Genomic DNA, 23,636 nt, shown 5'->3' with positions numbered 1-23,636 from the left:
GGGGAACACACATTGTTCTGCACTGAACACACAGGATGTGTGGGTGTGTGTGTGTGTGTGTGTGTGTGTGTGGGGGGGGGGGGGTTTGAACGGGTGGACTAGGAGGGCAGGATAGGAATCCGGAGGGCTGGCGGCCCGAGAATGTGGACTCAAAGACCCCTGCCGTGCATCAGGCCAGCCGTTTACGTTTAGGGGTAGAGTTGGGGGGTTTCTTGGCTGCAGTGAAAGACATTCTCCCCCAGGGCTTAGCGGAGGGTGGGTTACTCTGCTGGGGAAGTGGTTTGTTGCATGGCTTTGCCTTACCAGGGTGCTGGAAAGACGCCCCATGGCAGGAGAGTTGGGTGGCCACGCGGGGGGCGCCTGGTGTGGTGCTGCGTTCCTAGGAAGGCATAATTTAAGCGCTCCGTCCTCCTTTTAATTGTCGTTGCAACGTTGTTGCATCAACGCGACGGCAGGGCCAAAGAAAGCCTGGCCAGGCTCTACCGGGGCACCTGTGATGCACCGCTTCTCACTGTCAGGGAGGCCTGACAGATAAAGCCAGAGCACATGTTCTCCGGCCACTGAGAGCCATGGAATGCCTGCAGGCTTGGACGGCCTGACGGGCGTTACGGAGGACAAGGTCATTAACTGTGACAATCTCCTTCCACAGAGAGGGCGTGGGGGTCCCTTTCTCTAGTTGCTGCCCCATGTCGACCAGGAGTTCAACCTGGTATGCAGAGAGGAGGGAGGAGATGTTGAGGGCCCTGACAGCCAAGGCTGGGGCATAGTAAAAGGTCTGGTGGATGGAGGCAGAAAAGCGGTTCATTTTGTTGGGGAGAACAGGCTTGGGGGGGCAAGTAGGCCACCTTGAGAGGGATTAAGGTGTCTGGTGATAGAGGGATCGATGGCAGGGGGGTCACCCATGCCAAGGGCCGTCATATCCTTCACTTCGAGGCCCACGAGACCGTGTTTGAGGTCGAGCGGTTCTCCCCAACAATGCCTCATACATATGCTTAGCACATACAGGGAGGACAGGGAGAAGTTGTTTTCTCGGGCCGGGAGGGGGTCCCAGGAGTTTCCCCATTGTACACGTCCCTCTCTTGGTCAGTGGCACTTTGTAGTGCTGGCCATTCGATATTGAGGCGAGCGGCCACTGGCTCACAATCCTCGATGTGGACGGACTGGGTAAGGCCGCGGGAGCGTTAGCCTGGGGAGTCATGGAAGACAGAATGGCCTCCTCGTCCCCCGAACCCTCGAGAAGGTCCGCATCATCCTTGTCACCAGAACCAGCCGGCTCATTGGCGAACGAGGGATCCCCTGAGAAAATGTCCTCAGGGAACGCCAGGTTTCTTTGATCGGCCCAGCTGAGAGAGACCGCGCCCCGGGAAGCACCCAGGAGTGCATCGTCGTCACAGTTTCCCCCGTCAGAGTCGGAAAGTTCAGGTTCGGCGCACTGGTTAGCGGCAACCTTGAGCCTCCAAGGTTTTCCGGGAATTCTAGAGACTCCTCTGTGTGTTTGAGACCCAGGCAAACGACACAGAAAGGATGAGGTTCTCTGGCAGCGATGAGGGTGGGAAGCCTGACTGGTAGTTTGAGCGAGCGTGGGCGGCTTGCAGCAAACAGAAACAGCTAACCTGGCTTAAGCAAGACAGTCATGTCTGGCGGAGGCTGATCTGAACAATATGTCCTCCTGTAGACAAAACTTTGCAAGGCCAATTCCAACCGAGCTGAGAGAAACAGGTCGTGAGAAGCGAATGTCAACTGAGGAACAGCAGCACGTGCAGGTCCTTATTTGCTCTTAAGGGGGCGGGTCCTTACCGGGCATAGGTCACACGCTTCTGTCTGTCTAGCCAGACTTGATGCAATTGGATGCTTCTGCAGAGGTCAGGTATGGATGCCCTTCCCATAGGTGGATCTCGAACATGAGATGATGAAAGAGAACTATACACTCCTACAGTTGCCGCCAAGCCAGAGTCCCCCATCATGGCCACCACCCCTGAGTCCCCAGTCATGGCCGCCACGTTCAAAGAGCCAGCGTTGCAAGCCTCGTCTGTCTCAGAGCCAGTGATGCAAGCCTCGTCCGTCCCAGAGCCAGCGTTGCAAGCCTCAGCCACCACGTCTGTCTCATCATTCCATGTTGCCACACCTGCCATTTCTACCTCGCCATGCCATGTTGCCACATCTGCCACATCATGCCGTTACCACGCCTGCTATGCCTAGTCAAGAGGCCCTGCCTTGCCATATTGCCACATCTCCGTCCCCTGAGCCCACCACGGCTCTGTCCCCGAGTCTCCCACGGCTCCGCCTTCCGATTCTCCCACAGCTGTGCTCACGGCCGTCCAGAAGTGGAAGAGAAGGAGGACTCCTACTCCCCAGGCACTGCCTGTGTTCATGGCCACGGAGACCGTTCCCATCACTGCCTGTGCTTATGTCCACAGAGGTTGTTCCCCTGTCACTGCCAGTGTTCACAGCCACGGAGGTCGTTCCTCTGTCACTGCCAGTTTGCATGACACAGAGATCGTTCCCCTGTCCCTTCCTGTACTCACAGCCACAAAGGCTGTTCCCCCGTCAATGCCAGTGCCCATGACCATGGAGATCGTTCCCTCGTCCCTGTCTGTGCTCACAGCCACTAAGGCTGTTTCCGTCATGGCCAGTCCCCGAGCCTTCCATGGCTCTGCCCTCTGAGCTGCTCCCTCCGGAACCCTGTCCAGCAGCAACTCTGTCCCCTCTGCCCCGTGGCCACCTCCCAGGCCTCCTGTCCCTGCCCTGTGGTCACCCCTCCCAAACCGCCGGACCCCACTCCCTTCCTGGAGCCACCACCAAGCCCACCACCGGCTCTGCCCTGGTCTCCTGCTCCATGCCCCGTCTCGCAAGGCCATGCCTCAAGGACCCCAACCCCCCAGCTCCCTATTGAACTCTGTTAGTTTATGTTTGGGCATCGGGAGCCGCCCCTTGTGGGAGGGGATATGTCATGTTTTAATGTGTTTTTGTTCATGTTTTTTGTTCATGTCTTTTATTTTGAAAATGTAGTTCCTTGTTCCTGTTTCCTCTTTCTTGTCATGTGATTTCCTGTTCCCCCCATGTTTCATGCATTTTGTTCTTATTGGTTCTTTGTAATGTGACTGTCATGTGACCCTCTTGTTCCACCATGTTTATTAGTCCTGTCTCTTCATTGGTCTGTTTATGAGTCTTGTTATCAGTTCTGTTTTATCATTGTTCTTGTTTCATTGCCTTGTTATCATGTTCATTAGTTTAGTCTCGTCATTGGTTGTCTCTGTCATGTGGTTACCCATGTTCATGTATTTAAGCCCTCATATTTGCCATTGTCTTTTGTCGAGTATTGTTTTGGTGTAACATTGTCAAGTTGCTTATGTTTGTCCCATTTTGGATTTCACGTTGTTAATAAATACTGCACTTGCGTTCACTCGTCATCATCTGTTCCTGTCTTCAGCCTGTCTCAACTTTACAATTACTTTTATATCAGGTCTTATCTCACTTCATATAAAATGAAATATCTGATGAAATATCCAGTTGGAGAAATACTCATACAAACACAGTTTCCTTGAATTAAGTTTGCAGTCGAAACTTCAACTGGATGTTGCACTGAAAATGGAGAAGACTCTGATTACAAAAAGCTTGTGGATGACTTTGTCTTGCATTGTAGAAAACAACTGCAGCTGAATATCACAAACATAAAAAAGCTGGTCACCTGGTCACACAACAGTACATCAGAGCAGATGACCAAAAATATGTAAAGGAAATTATCAGAAAGGACAGCTATACTAGACTTGATATACATTTACTGAAGTCAGATGTTAAAGTATCCTCTCCACAACAGCGATTTTATGAGCACTGTGCTCTAGGAAGCGATAGTGGAGATCTCTCTTGCCGTCAGCAATCAGACTTTATTATGCCATCTCTCCTGTTAAGCCTATATAACAGGAAGCAGATTCAGTATTAACAGAAATGTATAGAATTGTTTCTAAAATAATTGATTTCTGTATTCATATAATAGAACGTAGTGTAATAATCTCACCTGTTGTAAATCCATATATCCTCTAAAATGTTACTACAGCCTTTAGAATGAGAAAATATAATTTTGGTAAATTTTAGGGAATATTTTTCTAAAATAATTGATTACTGTACTTATATAATTGATCACACTGTAATAATCTCACCTGTAGTAAGTCAGTCTATCCTCTGGGAAGTTATTAGAACATTCTGAATGGGAGTTTCCAGACGGTCGCTTACATCTGCTAGGCAGTCAAAGCGCATCGGAGCATTTCAGGCATAATTTTGTGGCCACACCAAGCGTTGACTGTTCTGAATCCAGTTTTTATGCCCGTATAGTATAGCTGTACTCCGTTTAAACCAAGTGTGCTAATGACATCTTTGTAAGATTGTCCACTGAAGAGAGCACGGGTAAGCAAAACCGAATATCTAACGAATGTCGAACGTCAAACTAACTTTCCGCGGTAAAAAAAACTATCTAGCGCTACTCCTACAAATAAATGCTTCGTAACTACTATCTTCCACAAGCGACAAAATTTGCCAAAAATGTTATTGCTATTTAGCTAAAAATGTACCTAGTATTGCTAGCTAATGTTTATTTAGCAAGTTTCACAGAAATGTGTTTAAAATTAGAGGCTAGCTGCCTGTCCGATGAATGCCGACGGTCATGTCATTGTTTCCAGAAATAACTAGCGTTACTCCTAAACAAATAAATGCTACGTAACTAAAACGTTTTGACTTTCAATTGACAATATTGACAACACATGTTAAATAACTTGTCTTACCTCGAAAGATCGCCTCAGTTTTCAATTTGAACCAGTAAGTCCAACACTGGAGGTAATCTCCCGGGATATCCTCTCTGCCTCCACTCAGGCAAATGGAGGATGACGCGGATGACGATACATTTATTATTAACGCCCAGTAACCCCTTAACCAATCATATGTGCATTTAGCTTATATTGTCATGAGTATCTGGCAGTTTTCAGAAATACAATCGGTGATTGGACGGCGAAGATATTGAGCCATGAGGAACCATGGGAATAAATGTTCCCAAATTTGAACGCTCCGACTGGTAAGGGTTAAACACTGACCCTTAACACTTACTTAGGGTACGTTTACACGACAACGATGTACTAAAAACGGAAAAGTTTTTCCTTTGCGTTTTTGAAAAGTTTCTCGTACAGACGACAACCTTGTCAAAACAATCCCTGTTCACACGGATCCGTGAAAATGACTAAAAACTCTGTATTATGCATGCCAGGCCAGTAGTTGGCGATGTCACTTTGTAAAGAAACACTACGCGCCTGCGCACATAAGCATTCTTCCACAGAGCGGTGAATACAAACAATGAAGATGACGATTGCTGGTCGTAGTAGCGATGCAGTAAATCTTGTTGTTGAGCAAAGAGTTTTCTTTCCTTCTCAGTAAGAAAACTCTCAAAGTCAGGAGTTCCAGGTGTCAAAGGTTAGAGTTTATTGAGCAAAACCAACAAACCCGAGACGTCAGCTGAGATATGACTCCCTTGGTGTAAACCCTCATCTTTTGTATAGTTTCTTATCTGGTATTACCTCATGCATAGGCCCCTTCAATATTTTTTGGTTGTCATGGATACCATTCACCACCATTATCTTACAGAGCCTTTGATTTCTTTTTAATTGTGGAAACCTGGCTTTAGTCTATTTTTTAAAAATAACTTATTAATTAAAGTAGTATAAAAACATAACAGTCTGAGCATAATACGGTCACTTTGACCACTAGTTGTTTTCTTCTTTATCTTCAGCTATGTTTCTCAAGGTCCGTAACATCATTATTTCTGCTACAGCTGAATCTTTATCTTCAGCTTTGTTTCTCAAGGTCTATAGCATCATTATTTCTGTTGCACTGTGTGGTTTTTTTGCAGCATCAACACTTTCAATAACTTCATATGCTCTCTCCTGGGTCACACAAAGTCCAGAAACCTCATATGCTCTCTCCTGGGTCACACAAAGTCCAGGCTATTCTATATTAGTAATTTTCTATGTTTGATATATAAAAATACACTAATCTACACATTGCTGGAGAAGCGTCAATAAACTCAAAATCTTGAGTAGCACAAACACAGTCCTGTAGTCCGCCATTGTCACGCGCGCATGCCTATAGACTGAACATGTAATACGCGTGCGCATGACGTCATCGTTTATGTATGTTTACATGGAGACAATAACGGCATCGTTTTGAAAAACTTGCACTTTGAAACCCATTTTCAAAAGTTTGCGTTTTCAGGCCCCAAAACGCCGTTGTCGTGTAAACAAACAGCCAAAAAGTATACAAAGTTTTCAGTTTTTATATGAAAACGTTGTCGTGTAAATGGCCCCTTAGTTTAATAATTTTAAACCATGACTTGCTCTATACATAAGTAATATTGGCATTATGTTCATGATGTTATCCAGAGGGGAACTGGCCCCCACAGTGAGTCTGGTTTCTCCCAAGGTTATTTTTCTCCATTAACCAACATCTTATGGAGTTTTGTGTTCCTTGCCACAGTCGCCTTCGGCTCTGAAAATGACTTATTTTTAAACAATTCACAATTGTATTTTATCAAACTACACAATGATGACTCTAACACATTATAGATATTACAGTTTCATTTTCTGTTAATTCATGATTTTCTGTAAAGCTGCTTTGAAACGATATGTGTTGTGAAAGGCGCTACACAAATAAAAATGACTTGATTTGACTACATCATGGTAACAATGGTAGTGTAACTCGGGACCAAGTACACTGTAGACACATAGTGCATCTAAGTCATCCTTTGCTGGAATGGGTGTAGCCGAACTTTTGTTGCCAGAGCTATGAACAGAGAACAGAGGCTTACTCACGGTTGGACATTACTGGGGGTATTAGAGAGTTAGTGAGCAAGTTATAAGTAAACCTCTTCACTTTTCCACTGATAAAGACTCTCGAGATTGACAATTTTGTTATTGTTGTGGTTGTGGTTGTACTGCTGAGGAATAGTGGTAAAAATGAATTTTAACCACTAATCCTTCAAATCGTCTGCCTTTGGAAGTCCATACAAAGATGTTTTGCTTTTGCAGTGAAGAAAACAGCGTCCTCTCGACATGGCAACAACACTTACCCAACTCATCCTGGCCTCGGCTATTACTACCTTTGTTTGAGGGCAGGCCAAAGTAGCCCTTAGGTGGGCATTATGCAAATGTATTACAGAGTGACGTAGCTATGTCACAGAAGTAATGGCTGAACTGCAAACCAGACGTTTCAGGCAGTCAAGGAGCAGTGTTTTCTGTGGAAGAGAGTGACTCCCTTTGGCGTGGACTTTGTGCTTTTTAAATTTGCAGACTTTTTACATGCACAAAGAGCTATACTACACACTAAAGGAAAGGTAAAATCCCAAAAAGCATAAAAGGGCCTCTTTAAGGTAATTCGAATTGGGGGGGGGGACCCTTTGAAATGACCTGCATTTATGTAAACATTTATTTTAAATGTTTTGATCTTGGGCTGGGTGATAAAACAATATCGATATTTATCCTGTGTAATACATCAAGATGGTTGGATCAGGTGCGATCCATATACGATCCAATCGATCAATATTTTTGTCCATATCACCCAGCCCTAGTTTGATCTTCATCTAAGTTATAATAAGTTATAATAATTAACAAACACAACTAATAACACACAAATTACTGTATTGTTCTTTTACATATTGAATACATATTCAAACATTCACAGTGTAGGCTGGAAAAGTCAGAAGTTGGCAAACTTGACATCGAATTAATGAAATGAAATTGGAGGTGTTGAATTATAAAAAGCATTTCACAATTTGCTATTCACAAGAAGCATCTGCTGACGTGGACCATGCCTCTCAAAAAGAGATCTCAGAAGACCTACAATCACGAATTGTTGCTTTGCATAAAGCTGGAAAGGGTTACAAAGTTATCTCGAAGAGCTTAAATATTCATCTGTCCACATTAAGACAAATTGTCTATAAATGAAGATGATTTAGTACTGTGGCTACTCCCCCTAAAAGTGGCTGTCCAGCCAAGATGACTTAAAGGGCACACAGCAGAATGCTCAATGAGTTAAAGAAACCTAGAGTGACAGCTAAAGAATTGAAGGAATCATTGGATCTGGTTAACATGAGTCTACTATACCAAAAACATTAAACAGCCATGGTGTCCATGGCAGGACACCATGAAGGAAGCTGCTGCTTTCCAACAAAAAATATTGCTGCGTGCCTCAACTGGGAAAATGTTTTGTGGACTGATGAAACTAATGTTGAATTATTTGGAGAATCCGCAGCACTATGTATGGTGTAAAAACGGCACCACATACCAACATAAAAACATAATTCCAACAGTGAAGTAAGGTGGAGGGAACATCATGATTTGGGGCTGCTTCGGGCCTGGATGCTCACCATCATCGAAGAAAACAATTAATTCGCAATTTTATCTAGAAATCATATTGTGTGCCAGCTGAAGTTCTGTAGAAGTTGGGTGATGCAGCAGAACAATGACCCTAAACATTGAAGTAAATTAACTACAGAATAGCTTATAAAAAAGAAAATCCACCCTTTAAGTGGCCCAATCAGACCCCAGACCTTAACCCAATAGAGATTTAGTTATTTTCAGTATAGATTTGTGGTAAAATATGAATGGAAATTTTCTTTACAGGTTTAGTGAGAATCACCCAGTAATGCCCTAGAAACAAACAAACAAAAAAAAAAACCTAGCAACCACTCATAACTGCTTAATGATGCCCCAGTGAGCACCCAAGCAAACACCTTAGCAACTGCCTATCAATGCCCTTGCAACCACCCAAAAAGCCTTATCAGCCTAGAATCCCCTCAGAACTCCTTAGACATGCCTTAGCACATATTGGGAAGTACACAATAATGGAAAAAAATGTCTGGCCAACTCCAACATTGTGGCGATGAGTTTAACACAGGCAAGCACCACTCACATTCCTAAAGAAAAAGTAGAATATAGTTCTTGTTTATTATTATTTTAATAAAATAAAATAAAAGGTACATACATTCTTCTAAAACTAAATTATTTTCCACAAAAGTGAGCCCAGGGTGTTGGGACTGGCTATGAATCCTGGCCATCGTGTGGTTTCTGTAGAAGTGGAATCGGAAAGCCTTCAGACCACCACCCATGGACTCTGGGGGACAGCATATGGACTATAGGGAATGTAGTTTGCATGCACATGTTGCTTCTGCAACTACTGATCTGGCTGTAAACATCCAGTTGTGCTGGGGTTACTGCAAACCAAATGGATTTTTCCTTATTTGACAAGGAAATGCTATTCCATCTGTTATTTTTGTTAGAACAAGGATAATGACAGCTTGAGCTGTGCTTTTTTCTCTGTCTGCATGTGTGTGTGTTTGTTTTTTGTGAGCAAATCACATTGGGTGTGCAAATACTGACAGTATCATTTCAAAATAAGAGACCTTTGAAGAAACTTAGTATTATTTGTAATCTCATTGTACCACTAACAGTCCCTCATAACCTCATACCATCAGCAGAGGGCATTCACAGACCCATATTGTTTACTCATAACTTATTTATTATTGCACATACAGTTCAGTGCATACATTTGCATACTTGGCATAATCTGCAAGATGTTCATCATAAATAAAAAAAGAAAAAAAAAAAGAAAAGAGGGACCATAAAAAGTACATTTTGTTTTTATTTAGTACTGCCCCAAAGAAGCTATTTGACATAACAGATATTTACATATATTCCACAAGACAACATAATAAACTTGCACAAATTATCCCCCTTGATACTTAATATGGTGTGTTGCTTCCATGATTATCAGTGATAAACTGTTCTTAAAAAATTTTTTTTAATAAAAATCCTCCAGCTACTTCATGTTTTTTTGGATTCCTTACTCCTTCTGCACATTTGAGTCCTTCCCAACAGTGGCTAGATGATGTTGACATGCAGCTTTTAGGACAACTGACAGACTCATACACTATTACAAAAGGTGCAAACATTCATTGATGCTAAAGAGGGCAACACAATATATAATAAGCCAATGTAAACTTATAGAGAGAGAGAGAGAGAGAGAAATTCTGCAAGGGCTGTGTGAACTTATAAGACAAGGGGGTAATCAGACTTATGACCTCAACAGTATATAAACAAAAACAACATCTCAAAGGGTAGTTTTATCATGTAAGTTACAGCAATAAACATAAATTATGGGAGTGACTTACAATGCTAACATATCACATATGCTTAGTTGGGCAAATACACATTGCAAGAAATTATTTAAAAATCTTGTTTGATTACACAGTAGTTCAGTTCAAAGTCAATGTTGATTATATAGAATTTAACTCTAAGCATCCCACCATGCCATAAGGTAGACTGACCAATCTCTGAATATGGAAAAACATCCTGGTCCAACATAATGCTAAAATTAATATAAAATGAAAGGATAATCTGTACATTTCAGTATTTTCAAGTATCGTTGCCATTTTCTTGCTAATTCTTATAATAACAGCTGTTTACTGCATATACTTTTACCACAGAAGAAAATTAAATATGCTTTGCAAAATGAACACTACAATTACAGCCTGTGTTTACATTACATTAGAGCATATAGACTATTTACAATAGTAACAAGGAGTTTCTAGAGAGCAGGCTTTATTATAATTATAATATTATTAATCACTGCATTTGACACAGTCATTGCATTGTGTGGTCTCTGTGTTTTGTTACAGTCTGTAATATCTTGACTTGGTTGATCCCACATATGCAGTAAACAGTCTGTTCCTTACACATATGCGTTGCGTCCATATTGGCTAGAAGTGGCGTGGGATGTTGCAGAGGCAGTCTGAACTGCACTCTTGGATTGAGGCTGGTAGGAGTACGTCCTGAAGTTCTGAAGATCTGATCTGAAATTGACAAACAAAATAGTTGAAAATTAATAGAAACTAAAAAATGGTTTTGTTATTATTATTACACGGACACAAATTCAGCAAGTTCAATACAAGTTAAGCTCAATCGACAGCATTTGTGACAATGTTGATTACCACAAAAAATTATTTCGACTCATCCCTCCTTTTCTTTAAAAAAAGCACTTACATTGGAAGTGAATGTGGCCAATCTGTAAACGTTAAAAATACAAAGTGTTTCAAAGGTATAGCCACAAGACATAAACAATATGCTTGTAAACATGATTTTACTGTGATTAAATCACTTGCACTTGTCAATTGAGCTTAACTTGTATTGAACCCGAAATATTCCATTTATGTCATGTAGTAACCTGAAAAATCAAATCTGTTACTAACATAAAATACAGTTTACAATTCCTTTATGATTACATGGAGTTATTCTATGAAATGGTTACTGAGTGCCATTTAACAAAGCATGTGTTGCATAATAAACTCACTTTTTTTCTTCTGGGCCATGCAGTCTACAGGAACACAGTAGGCAGCTGCCGCCACATAAAGCCAGTGTGGCTGAACTCCAACCAATATATAGGCCTTCTCCGATTTCATACCTTAGCACACAACAATGTTAATTAAAAATGAGAAAACTAACAATACATTGCTTACAAAAGAATAATGAAACCACAAACAATCTTAATGGGCTCTAAAACCATTTAAAAACCATTTTAAACAGGTTTCTTATGCCTTTATAATTATCGTGCCTCCAGGTTTTATGACTTGATATTCATGGTGAAACTACATTCAATTTTGTACTTCTAAAAGTTCATTGGTCACTCTGCACGATTGTTTAAGTGGAAAAAAGTCACCTTTTTAAATATGCACATTCTCTTACACATACAGTACTTAGGGAAACTTGGGCCAGTTGTCACACTTTTTACTCCAAGGAACATTTCTCCGGGTAGGTTTATTTTTGATAGTCTGTGTCTATACAGGCACACACTGTGTCTTAAAGTGGGGGCATTTCCATATCGTAATGGAACATGCCTTTAATAGCATATATATTTGATTTTCAGCTAAATTGAAACAGAACAGTAATTATAAATCACAAAACCATTCAAGGTGCTCAAATGTAAAAAGGTAACAAACAAAAATATCAAACCATTGTTTTGGCCAACAAAGACTGCAATTAATACACTGTATACATTTCAGACTTTTAAAACATGTGACAACTTGCCTTGACATTTAAAAAAAATGCTCATCCTCAAAACACAGTTTAACCTTTCGACTAAAATCTACCTTCATTATATAGTTTCCCTTTGTATACATAGCTTGAATACAAAAGTGTGTGGTTTTATTGTGTTTACTTGTATACCAAACAGCTGAAAATATGATATTGAAATAGGATATCAAAAAATATCTTAAATTAAGAGGGTTTTCAACTAGGTGCTTCAAATCAACATTGTGTAATTGGACTTTTGATTGAAAACTTTATAGTTACTGAGAAATAGCCCTTGTGACAACTTCCCCGTGTGACGGCCCTGGTCTCCCCTACACATTTTAACTGAAAAAAATAAATAAAAATAACAATTCTCAACTGCTCTACATTCTAATTTATTAGGAGACACTCTTTTCCACTTACTTTATTCCAAGATAAAGTGGGTCAAAGAATTCCTGAGTGATTCTGAAAGCATACCAAGACACTGCAATCATTGTGCACAGACCTGAAAAATGTCAATGAATTTAGTTTTCAGATAGGCTAGCATGGGGTTTAGACATTAATAGCTCATTCGGCCACACAACTTTGACATTTCCTACACCAATACGACAAGAATAGATGCTTTACTTGGTGATGTAATTACCTTGCAGTATGAAGAAGACCCCTCCGATTCCTGTGACCCGATCCTTCATGACGTAATTCTCCCCTCCTATTTTGGAACACTGCATACCCACAAGAGTCGCCACCAGTCCGAAAGTGCCCATCACAACAGATGTGATCATTAGCGCACGGCATGCTTGGATATAACCTGAGAAAATAAAGGGGAGGGATTGTAATTTTATTTTTAACTAGAAAATGCTATGTAGCAAGTGTTCAAGAATATTTCAAACAGAGCTGTTGATGGAACAGAGTTCTAATGGCGTAGCCTCCATAGTCTGAGAAGACTATGAAGGTCATTAAGGGAGTGCAAACATTATGTTGATTTCCAAAGAGTTCTACATTATTTCATTTCCTTCAATCAAAATGAAATTTTGTCTTATTAAAATTGTATTGTGACGGTCTATTATTTTAGCTATTGTTATGTAGGCTATACATTTGCATTTTATATCAAACCTGAAAAAGTGACATTCATTTTTGCTCAACAACATAGTTATTGACAAATCTTATCAATCAAACAGTTTATTTATTTAACAAATATTTAGGCTAATTTACATTTCATGCATGTAAATGTGTGTTTTGTGCCATTTAAAACAGCCCATCAAATGCCAAGGAAAACAAAAACCCTCTGACAATTACCAACAATATCATTTAAGACACAATGTTTAAAATTATAGGTTCCTATATGTAGCCTAACTATTATTAGACTATAATTTGAGATAGTATAGACCTACTTTTTTAAGCACAATGTCACTCAAAGAAAATGTACTTTGGAATGGAAAGATCTGAACATTGTTGGCAATTATTAATATATAAAGTTTTATGCTTAAAGATGCAAAATAGCTACTGTGGAAAGTCAAATGAGTTAAATCCTTCTAAAATCATAATTTATGCCAGCACTGGGGAAAAAAAAATGACTAGTAAGATTTACTTATTTTTATTTAGCAAGTTTTTGCACAGTTTTTCTAAGTAAATTTGAATTGTATAAAATTAATTAAAATCTACTATAACTTCATGATATAATATTGATTAAAGTGAATACATTTTACTGAAATAATTAAATATTTCAGTAACTTTTACTTACAAATCTGATGTAAATGGTACTTAAATAAACTTAGTAACATTTATATGAACTTTTCATATTTTTAACTTTCCGTAAAAATACGTTTCATCATGTACCACAAGTCGTACGGAAGCCTTTAACAGGGAAGCTTAATGCATGCTATATAGTCTGTTAGAAAACATCACTTTACATTACTGGCAATAGAAACAAGATATAGAGCTGCACATGCACACTTAACAATCAACAGATATTTTTTTGATCATGAATGGGAAATTTTGAGTAAAAAAAAATTTAACTTCAGAATTCAGAAAACAAGAAGTTACCAAACATAACAACAATTTATTATTTAAGCCCAGTGCATGCTGGGAACACCAGCTTCAAAAAGTTAAGTACAATTTATTTAATTTATTTACCTGTGAAATGTACTCAAATTTGCAAATAAATATGACAAGGCTTTCCAGTTTAGGACTGATACATGATGCAGTGTAAAGATAACAAACAATAGTAAATAATATTTACTTATCATGTACATCATGAATTATTACATGTTTGAATTGAGAACAAATGTAGAATTTACTTGATATTTTCAAGTTTAAGCTTAAACTAACTTATTCAATGTAGAAACTACTTAATCTTTTTTGCTATATTTACTTAATCACAAAATATTTTTTCAGAGTGTCGTAACTCGTATCTCTTAAATCGCCTATATTCCATACACTATTGTGATCATCTATGTAGCCTGTTAGTTTAGAAATTAGCAATGCATCAATAATGTAATATCTTGAAATAAAGTCTCACTTATTATCTCAGGTTCTCATACCGGACAAGGCAAGCAAAGACGGGAATTCACGGCAGTTGTGCACTCCGGTTGAGTCAGTGGCGCATGACATCCATAAGTTTTCATAGATCGTTGATGTGGTAATAACGTTACCGTCCACGGTCGATACCCGCCAGTACCTGTTCGGGAGGGCAACCCCGACCAACACCCAACCCAGAAAACCAAGGAAAAAAGCCAATGCCTCGACAACAGGATCCATATCGTTGGTTATTTGGTTATCAAACAGTTATGCCTTCTTTCAAATGTTGACTTAAAACGATGCAAACAGGCTATCGGTCGTCCAATCCCGTGTAACAGATGCATGAGTTTCCAAAAGTTTCTGCGCACTTCGAAGGTTGGATCTTAGTTTAGGATGCTTTCATCAAAGGATTGATGACGTTAGGAAATATCTTTAAATTCAGTGGTTAATATCCCCATCCCAACCCTCCCCTCCATCAACTAGATCAACAAGGGATGTCACAACAGGTGTTACCCCAGGACTGTCTGTAACACAATGTTGTTTTGGCTTCTGACTCCAGTGCAACATTGTGACTTACTGTGAAATCTTTTTTAAATATAAGTTCCCAATAAAGGTTGGCCAGTTACATGTGAGCCAATTAAATAATTGACAATTTTATAATTATCACCTCATGTCGTCTCTATGGAATATTGTCTTTTAAATACCTTCATTTTTATGTTTTAGCTTCTTTCGTAAGGTTTGTGATTCTAAACAGAAAATTTTCATACACAAGCACAGAACAGTCTTGATTAACACAAATGAATTGAAAAAAGAAATACATTATTTTAATACCTTTACTTGACTAGAAAAGAAGCCTCGCTGAGATTTAAATGATTACAATTTTAATTGTAACTCCTGAATTTTATATATATATATATATATATATATATATATATATATATACACAGTACTGTGCAAATGTTTTAGGCACATAAGATGCTTCACAAAAAGATTTGTCTTAAGATGCTTATTTATATCTTCAGCTTTAGTGTGTCAATAGGAAAAATACATTGTAGACTCCCAAACATTACTTTTGCAAACAGAAAAGATTAGTATAGAACAGGGAGCCCTGCAACAGATGTAATGGCCCCCACAAACCCCCCCACTGAACATAGTGTCTGTCTGAGATTACATAAAGAGACTTAATCAGTAATTGAGACTAAATAGACTGAAGAACTGTGGTGAATTCTCCAAGAAGCTTTGAAAATCCTATCTGCCAACAACCAAGAAAAACTGTGTCCAGAATTGGTGCTGTTTTAAATGCAAAGGTGGTCACACCAAATATTGATTTAGCTCTTTTATGTTTACTGGACTTTGTATGACATTAAGTGAGAAATGAAAACTATTTATTTCATTATTTTTAAGATATCCTCACTATGCAACATTTTTCACAAGTGCCTAAAACTTTTGCACAGTACTGTGTGTGTGTGTGTGTGTGTGTGTATATATATATATATATAAAAGCAAATTGTATATATAATATAATATTAATACTGTGAGTCATAGGTAGCTACTATTACTGTTTTCATAGATGATTTTTTACCTGGTAGAGCGAACATGGACTGAAAATCCCAACAATTGTAAACACCAGAGGAATCATCTGCACAGGACATCCAGAGGTTTTCAAAGATGTTGGAGGTAGTGATGACACTACCATCTGTCGATGACATTTTCCAGTAGTGATTATGCAATGATAATAAAGCACACACGCACCCCAAAAAACCTAAGACAAGTGCAATAATTTGCAGTGTGTTTTTCATGGCTCTCGGGATCTTCTGTTCTTCTAATGTGTTCTGGATGACTTGTGGTTCAGTCTAGACTCTCTTGTGCTTCCTGCGAGTTCCAAGGAACATAAGCTGTTTCTTGCAAAGCATGTACTTACATAAACCTGAAGTACTGAAAAAGGCTGACAGGTACACTTCAGAAAATCACCAACCCAAATCAATGCCAGTTCACTTTTTCAACACCATTGTTAGCTAAACTTAGACATAAATGAATAAAAAATAATATATATATATATATATATATATATATATATATATACAGAATAAGGGCCAATTGTACAACTATGGCACTAAATCCAATGGCCACAAATAATAGCTGCAAATTAAAGATAAAGAAAGGAAAGGATATGGATATTCCAAGCGTCTTAAGCAGCTCTGAAAAATACCTTCAAATACACTAGGGTATTCCATAATATGCTCCACCAATAAATGGAATTTAACCTTGTAATGAGCATTAAGGACATTTTTATGATTTTATTATACAACGGACCATGACTAAGCCTGTTCAAAAGCCTGGGATCGCCCATAATTTATGAATTGCACATTAACTCCACATTGTGTTGAACTCCAGTATACATTAAAATAAGAAAAGAGCCCTCTTTTTTATCATGAACCCTTACTGAATTTGTTACATGGTTCAATCTTTGAGATTAAAACAAGACATTGATGTTATATCATACTGTAGATTCTTCACATCAGCATATTTAGGTTCTTTAAAGCACTACAATAGATGGTTTTCTGAAGTTATTTAATACTTAAAAAGAATGTCCTATGTCACAAACCAGTACCCACACACACAAAAAAAAGCACATCTTGATACACTATAAAACATAATTTTAAATATTAGTCATTAGGTAAACAGGAGTATCTTTATAAAGTCAAACAGTGTCGGGTATTAATGTTTAGGGGAAAAAAAATAGATAAAAGAGTTAGCAAATATTTGAGAATATAATTGTTTGAAATCCATACATGTATATGGGCAGGGTTGTGAGGGTGACTTCTGAAATGTATTCCACTACAGATTACAGAATACATGCTGTAAAATGTAATTTGTAACGTATTCCATTAGATTACTCAAGGTCAGTAACGTATTCTAAATACTTTGGATTACTTCTTCAGCACTGGTAGATTTTTTTCACTTGTTTTGACTATAACAACTCTGCCAGTACAGTAAGACAAAATACATGTTAAAAATACATTCTCTGAAAAACCTAAATATCTTATGCAGTGATGTTTCTAAAACAAGATAAATTTAATTTTTAGGATTTTTAGATATTTTTACAGGAAAACAATAAAAATTTTTTTTACCAAGAATATGATTTTTGCCCTAATATCAAAGATCTTACTAGAAAAAAAGAAATTATGATCTAACATGAATTTTCTTGATAAAAAATGTGATCGTGCCTGGTAATGTGCATGTAAAATGGCTAGAAATAGCATTTTAGCTTAGCGTAAAGCTGACAATTTACACAAGATTTATTTCTATTTCTTCTGCTCCAAACTTACTTCAGACTTACTTCAAACTTCTCTGTCTGCTCGTATGAATGTAACACATCATAAGAAAGTGTTTCACCGCTGTTCAAATGCACTTTGGATCACATCATTTATATGTATAAATGTTTTCCATCTGAAAGGACTAAATATTAAATGAAACAAATGACAATAAAATGCAAAGTAATCTCTTCAGTAATCAAAATACTTTTTGAATGTAACTGTATTCTAATTACCAATGATTTAAATTGTAACTGTAGTGGAATACAGTTACTTATATTTTGTATTTTAAATACGTAATCCTGTTACATATATTCCGTTACTCCCCAACCCTGTATATGGGTAATGATTGATGGACAAAAATTTGCATATTTGCTGCAGTTAAGCATTAACATGTTCAAAGAATAGTTAAAGATGTGCTTCAATGCCTTATCTTTGACACCTATGAGCTGTTTGCATTGGAGGGACTAAATATGAATCTATGTCTTTCTTTATTTCCTGTTAAATCTTTTTACTGTACAATGTATAGTTTATTCTGTGTACTGTGTTTAGTGTCAGGTGTAATCAGATTACTTTTAAGCAACAAATGTAGTGTAATACATTACATTTTAGAATTATTTTTTACAGGTACTGACTTTCAATTACTTTAATTACTTTAAAGTACATTACTAGGGTTACACCTATTACTTAAATAGTATTATTTATATAGATTACATTTAAAACATAAATTACACTTTAATAGAAACACCTGGACACTTATTCATGCAAAGGAGCATCAGTTAATGTTCACATCAACCATCAGAATGGGGAAAATATGTGATCTCAGTGATTTAGACAGTGGCATGATTGTTGGTGCCAGATGGGCTGGTTTGAGTATTTCTGTAACTGCTGATCTCCTGGGATTTTCACGCACAACAGTCTCTAGATTTTCGTCCGAATGGTGCCAAAAACAAAAAACATCCAGTGAGCGGCAGTTCTGCAGATGGAAATGCCTTGTTGATGAGAGAGGTCAACAGAGAATGGCCAGACTGGTTCGAGCTGACAGAAAGGCTACGGTAACTCAGATAATGGCTCTGTACAATTGTAGTGAGTAGATTAGCATCTCAGAATGCACAACATGTCAAACCTTGAGGCGGATGAGCTACAACAGCAGAAGACCACGTCGGACACTTTATTAGGACCATAGTGTTCCTAATAAAGTTCTCAGTAAGTGTACATCTGTTTGCATGTGCCTCCTAACAAATCAATGAACAAGGAGGACATATAGCCATTATTTTGAACTTGAGCGATTTTTTTTTTAGAAAGTAACTTAAAAAGTAAAGTAATTGGTAATGTGATTATTGTTCCAGTGAAGTAATTAGTGAAGTAATTACTATTTGTAATGATTACTGTAAAAAAAATACTTACTCAACACTGATTGTGTTGCATATGTATTGTCTCTTAAGCTTTTTGAGTGGAAAGTCCCTAGTGCAGATCGGTGGCATTTTAAACAGACTATTGAATCTTTGATAAAATATTTAATTTTCAGTTTACTGATGATGAAAAGAGGATGATTTAAGATGAAAAAGTTGTAGTTTTAAGTTCAGTGATTCCAAAAGTTGATCCAATAAAAGCATTACAATTAATGGCAAGCATTAATTTTGGCGTCCCTATTGAACAGCATGGTGTTTTATCATATTGATTTTCATTACCTGGAGTGAGTTCAACAGGTTCATACAAATGATATCGTTAGGTCAATGCAGCTGTTGTGATAAATTTCAATGTTTAATATAAACGACAAATTTGAACATTTGTATGATAAACAATTTTGGCAATGTGTTGGGTTGACACTTGATGACCATTTTAAAATCCGGGTCCTGAAGCAAAACCAATTTAAGGATCACTAAATGAATATAGTGTATGAATGTATCTGCTGTGTAAGCACATGTCCTGCTGAATTTGTTATCAGTTTATTGGTTATTAAGAAATTGTGACCATGAAGCCTTTGATGTGTTATCTTCTACTATCATTGTTCTAGTTTTTATGACTGAGATATAGACATTATTATTATTAATTTTAATATTCACAGACATACCCTTTTTTAATCGCACTTAATAGGATACAAAATGGGGCCTTTTAAAACATTTTTTTTTTTTTCAATAAATGGCGAACAGATCGTAAACCTCAGGAAGTTAAAATAGATATTATATGAAGAAGATATATACTGTATATAGATAAATATAAATAGATATATTGCTATTACTGTTTTAGTTTATTTTAATCTTATCCTGTTATCAAAATCATTACCATTAAATAGACCAAATTTTAATTTTAAAAAGAAAAATATTTATTTGAAAATAATTTGACAGTAATTTGGGTAACAGGATTGAATGGTTGAGCATAATGAATGCAGTCAACACAACAAATATATATCTATTAAATAAAAAATAGAATGAAATTATTTTCTTGTCCTCCTGCCATGATGTACAAAGGCTCCAAATGTAATTTATTAATTATTTAATAATTATAATTACCAAAAATGTAAAATTAAGTTGCATCCCACATTTTGTAACAGCATGATTTTCCCCCATTACAAAACAATGTAATGTTCCTTGACACGGGAAAGTGGAAAATTGGATGGAAAATATTCAGGCACTCACTTACTACATGAAAAAAAGAAGTTAAACACCTCCATTTACAAACATAACTATTGGTTGAAACAAAAACAAAAAAGTAGAGTTTCAGGTGCTCTTTTATACTCTTATTTGACAATGGTAACATCTATAATATCAATTCAACATATTATGTTAAAAGTGTAACATTGTTTGATTGTAATTGTTGGATAAGTCAAGAAGGTCAAGACCTCAGACATGGAATGTGCCCAAATCACCATTTTAAGAGTGTTTACAGACATTTGAAGACCTAATTTTCAGGTTAACCATCCTATGGTATTCGGTCATTTTTGACCAAGAAAAAATGTCCTCATTTAATTAAAATGGTTTCCTTTACAGTTGTGGCCAAATATATTGGCACCCTTGGTAAATATGAGCAAAGAAGACTTAATTGAAGTAAAACAATTGAAAGAGAGGAAATATCTCAATATTAAATACATATTTTTCTCCAAAACACGCTGGCCACAATTATTGAAATTCTTATGAGTAAAATATATCTGAAGTATATTCCCATTCATATTTCTAATTTTTTAGTGCACCTGAGTGACTAGTAACATGAAACTGTTCAGCCATGACTTCCTGTTTCACAGGGGTATAAATATGAGGTAACACACAGGCCAAATTCCCTTAATCATCAATCCCAGTGGGTTAGACTAAAGAATACTGTTCTGATGCGCAGCAAAAGGTTGATGAGCTACACAAAATGTGAAGTGGCTATAAGAAAATAGCCAAAGCACTGAAAATGCCCATTTCCACCATCAGGGCAATAATTAACAAGTTCCAATCAACTGGAGATCTTAAGAATCTGCCTGGAAAAGGACGTGTGTCTATATTGTCTGCACGCACAGTGAGGAGGATGGTTCAATTGGCCAAAGAATCTCCAAGTATCACAGCTGGAGAACTGCAGAAATTAGTTGGGTCTTGGGGTCAGAAAGTCTAAAAAAAAATAAAAAATAAAAAATAAATAATAATCAGACATCACCTACATCACCAAAAGTTGTTTGGGAGAGTTCCAAGAAAAAAGCCTCTGCTCTTATCCAACAACAAACTCAATCGTCTTCAATTTGCCAGACACTACTGCAACTTCAAATGCGACCGGGTTCTATGGTCAGATGAAACAAAAAATATTTTGGCAACAAACACCAGAGATGGGTTTGGCGCACACAGAGATGAAGGTCCCAATGCCTACGGTGGTGCTCAATCTTTAATGTTGTTGGGCTGTTTTTATGCGAGAGGTCCTGGACATCTTGTTCAGATACATGGCATCACAGACTCTATCAAATACCAACAGATAAAAAAATCAAAACCTGGCTACCTCAGCCAGAAAGCTTACAATGGGCCCTGGTTGGATCTTCCAGCAGGACAATGATCCAAAACAAACATCAAAATCAACATTCATAATTCAGTCATAATGCTAAACACACTCAGAAATGAAGGGCTGAGATGATAACACACTCACAATGCAGAACACACACTTTTGCAAAATAATTTTTTACTATAGAAAGTTTGAAATTGTATTTTATACTCTGAATTTTCAGAATTTTGCAGTTTATTTCTGTTTCTTGATGTTCATTTTCCTGACATTATTATGCATTTACTTTGAGTTATTACATTTTTATGTTTTAAATAAATGATTGGTAGAAAAATGCTTATTCTGTGTCTTCTCTTTGTAACGCCATGGTCAGGTTTGATTGCAAGCATAATGAAATTAACTGCAAAAACTGACCCTTCAAATCAATTTAAAATGCTAAATTTTGACAAATAATAGTTTGATAATGTCTAAATATACAGTATATCCAAATGTATATCTTGTGATAAAATATAAAATTAGGTTACAACAAGCCGTTAGACTTCACAGTAGGTAGCTACAGCCATCTACTGGCTGTTACGGTTTCAACTTATAGAAGTGTAGGTTCTGAATTTTATTTTAATTTTTTTTTAAAAATTTGCTTATTTGAATATGTAAATTAATCATAACATTTATAAATTTACATGTAAATAAGATCAAAATAGCATAAAATCCCAAAAGAAATGCACAGTTTTTTGTTCTTAGTTCAGGGAAGAAGAAATGGTATCATTATAATCATTAAAAAAAAACAAATTCTGGTCAAAATGTAATCGCAAATTCCAAAGGGAGGTGCCCTTTTTCAATACCATAGGAGGGTTAATTCTATCTCAGATATAAGTTTAAACACACAATAGCTCTCACAACAAAAAACATGGAATTTGTGACTCTGAAGCTTTAGAAAATAGTCATTGGGCACCAAAGAGTATATTTGTTAAAAGTGCCATATAACTGTAGATCTAAATGCTTTCCTAAAACCACAATGAATTGTGTTCTGGCTATGTGACTAGCTTTGAAACAAAAGATAAGTGGATAGCTATGATAGTTAACAATAAGAGACATTCACAAACTGACTGAATCTATCTGATATTGGAAGATCTGCCCTTCAGAAATGTGAATATAAGGGACTTTCTTTTATTAGCTTCATGTCCAGTTGAGTGTGAGTTGCCTGACAATGAAGTTAATAAACTCCCAAGTTTAAGTTAATTGAACTTTCAGATTTTAGTTTTGTACTAAACACGCATGTTGTCCTTAACTAAATATTGAGTAAGCTAACTCGTACATTTTGATAGCACTTAACTTTAAATGTAACTGTTTGGCTGAATTTAAATTTAACAAGTAATCTCAATTTAAATACTTCAAGTAATGAAAATCTTACTAGCTAAAATGAGCTAACGTGAATGCTAGCATGCTAATTATACATGCACATTATATAGTAACACTTAATTTTAACATTTACTCTTCCTGTCGAGTGCCATGCAAATAGGGTTGGGGAGTGATGAAATACATGTAACGGGATTACATATTTAAAATTACAAAATATTAGTAACTGTATACCACTACAGTTACAATTCAAATAGTTGGTAATCAGAATCAATGTTGGGTAAGTTACTCTAAAAAAGTAATTAATTACTAACTACTAATTACATCTTCTACAGTGCAAATTGATTACTGTACTAATTACTCTGTCTGAAAAGTAATTGCATTACTT

The 23,636-nt window shown here is 37.2% G+C and overlaps 1 protein-coding gene across 2 annotated transcripts in view; it reads right to left on the bottom strand.

The window, feature by feature from the left end:
• Positions 1-9,659: 9,659 nt before the first annotated feature.
• The window catches only part of LOC127425803 (mitochondrial fission 1 protein-like), a 39,354-nt gene continuing 25,377 nt past the window's right edge, over positions 9,660-23,636 (bottom strand). Inside the window, exons 5-9 of one of the 2 annotated variants that reach the window (XM_051672069.1) lie at positions 16,198-16,311; positions 12,742-12,906; positions 12,522-12,603; positions 11,383-11,493; positions 9,660-10,885 (exon numbers count right to left, since the gene is read on the bottom strand). In XM_051672069.1, coding sequence (XP_051528029.1) covers positions 10,765-10,885; positions 11,383-11,493; positions 12,522-12,603; positions 12,742-12,906; positions 16,198-16,311 — 593 coding nt within the window. In that variant the 3' untranslated portion in view covers positions 9,660-10,764. The remainder of the gene's footprint in view (positions 10,886-11,382; positions 11,494-12,521; positions 12,604-12,741; positions 12,907-16,197; positions 16,312-23,636) is intronic. The other variant, XM_051672077.1, reaches the window with a different exon arrangement.

Source organism: Myxocyprinus asiaticus, chromosome 3 (genome assembly GCF_019703515.2).
Source record: "Myxocyprinus asiaticus isolate MX2 ecotype Aquarium Trade chromosome 3, UBuf_Myxa_2, whole genome shotgun sequence".
In the NCBI taxonomy this organism is placed as follows: domain Eukaryota; kingdom Metazoa; phylum Chordata; class Actinopteri; order Cypriniformes; family Catostomidae; genus Myxocyprinus; species Myxocyprinus asiaticus.
This window is presented reverse-complemented; position numbering and strand designations above follow the sequence as displayed.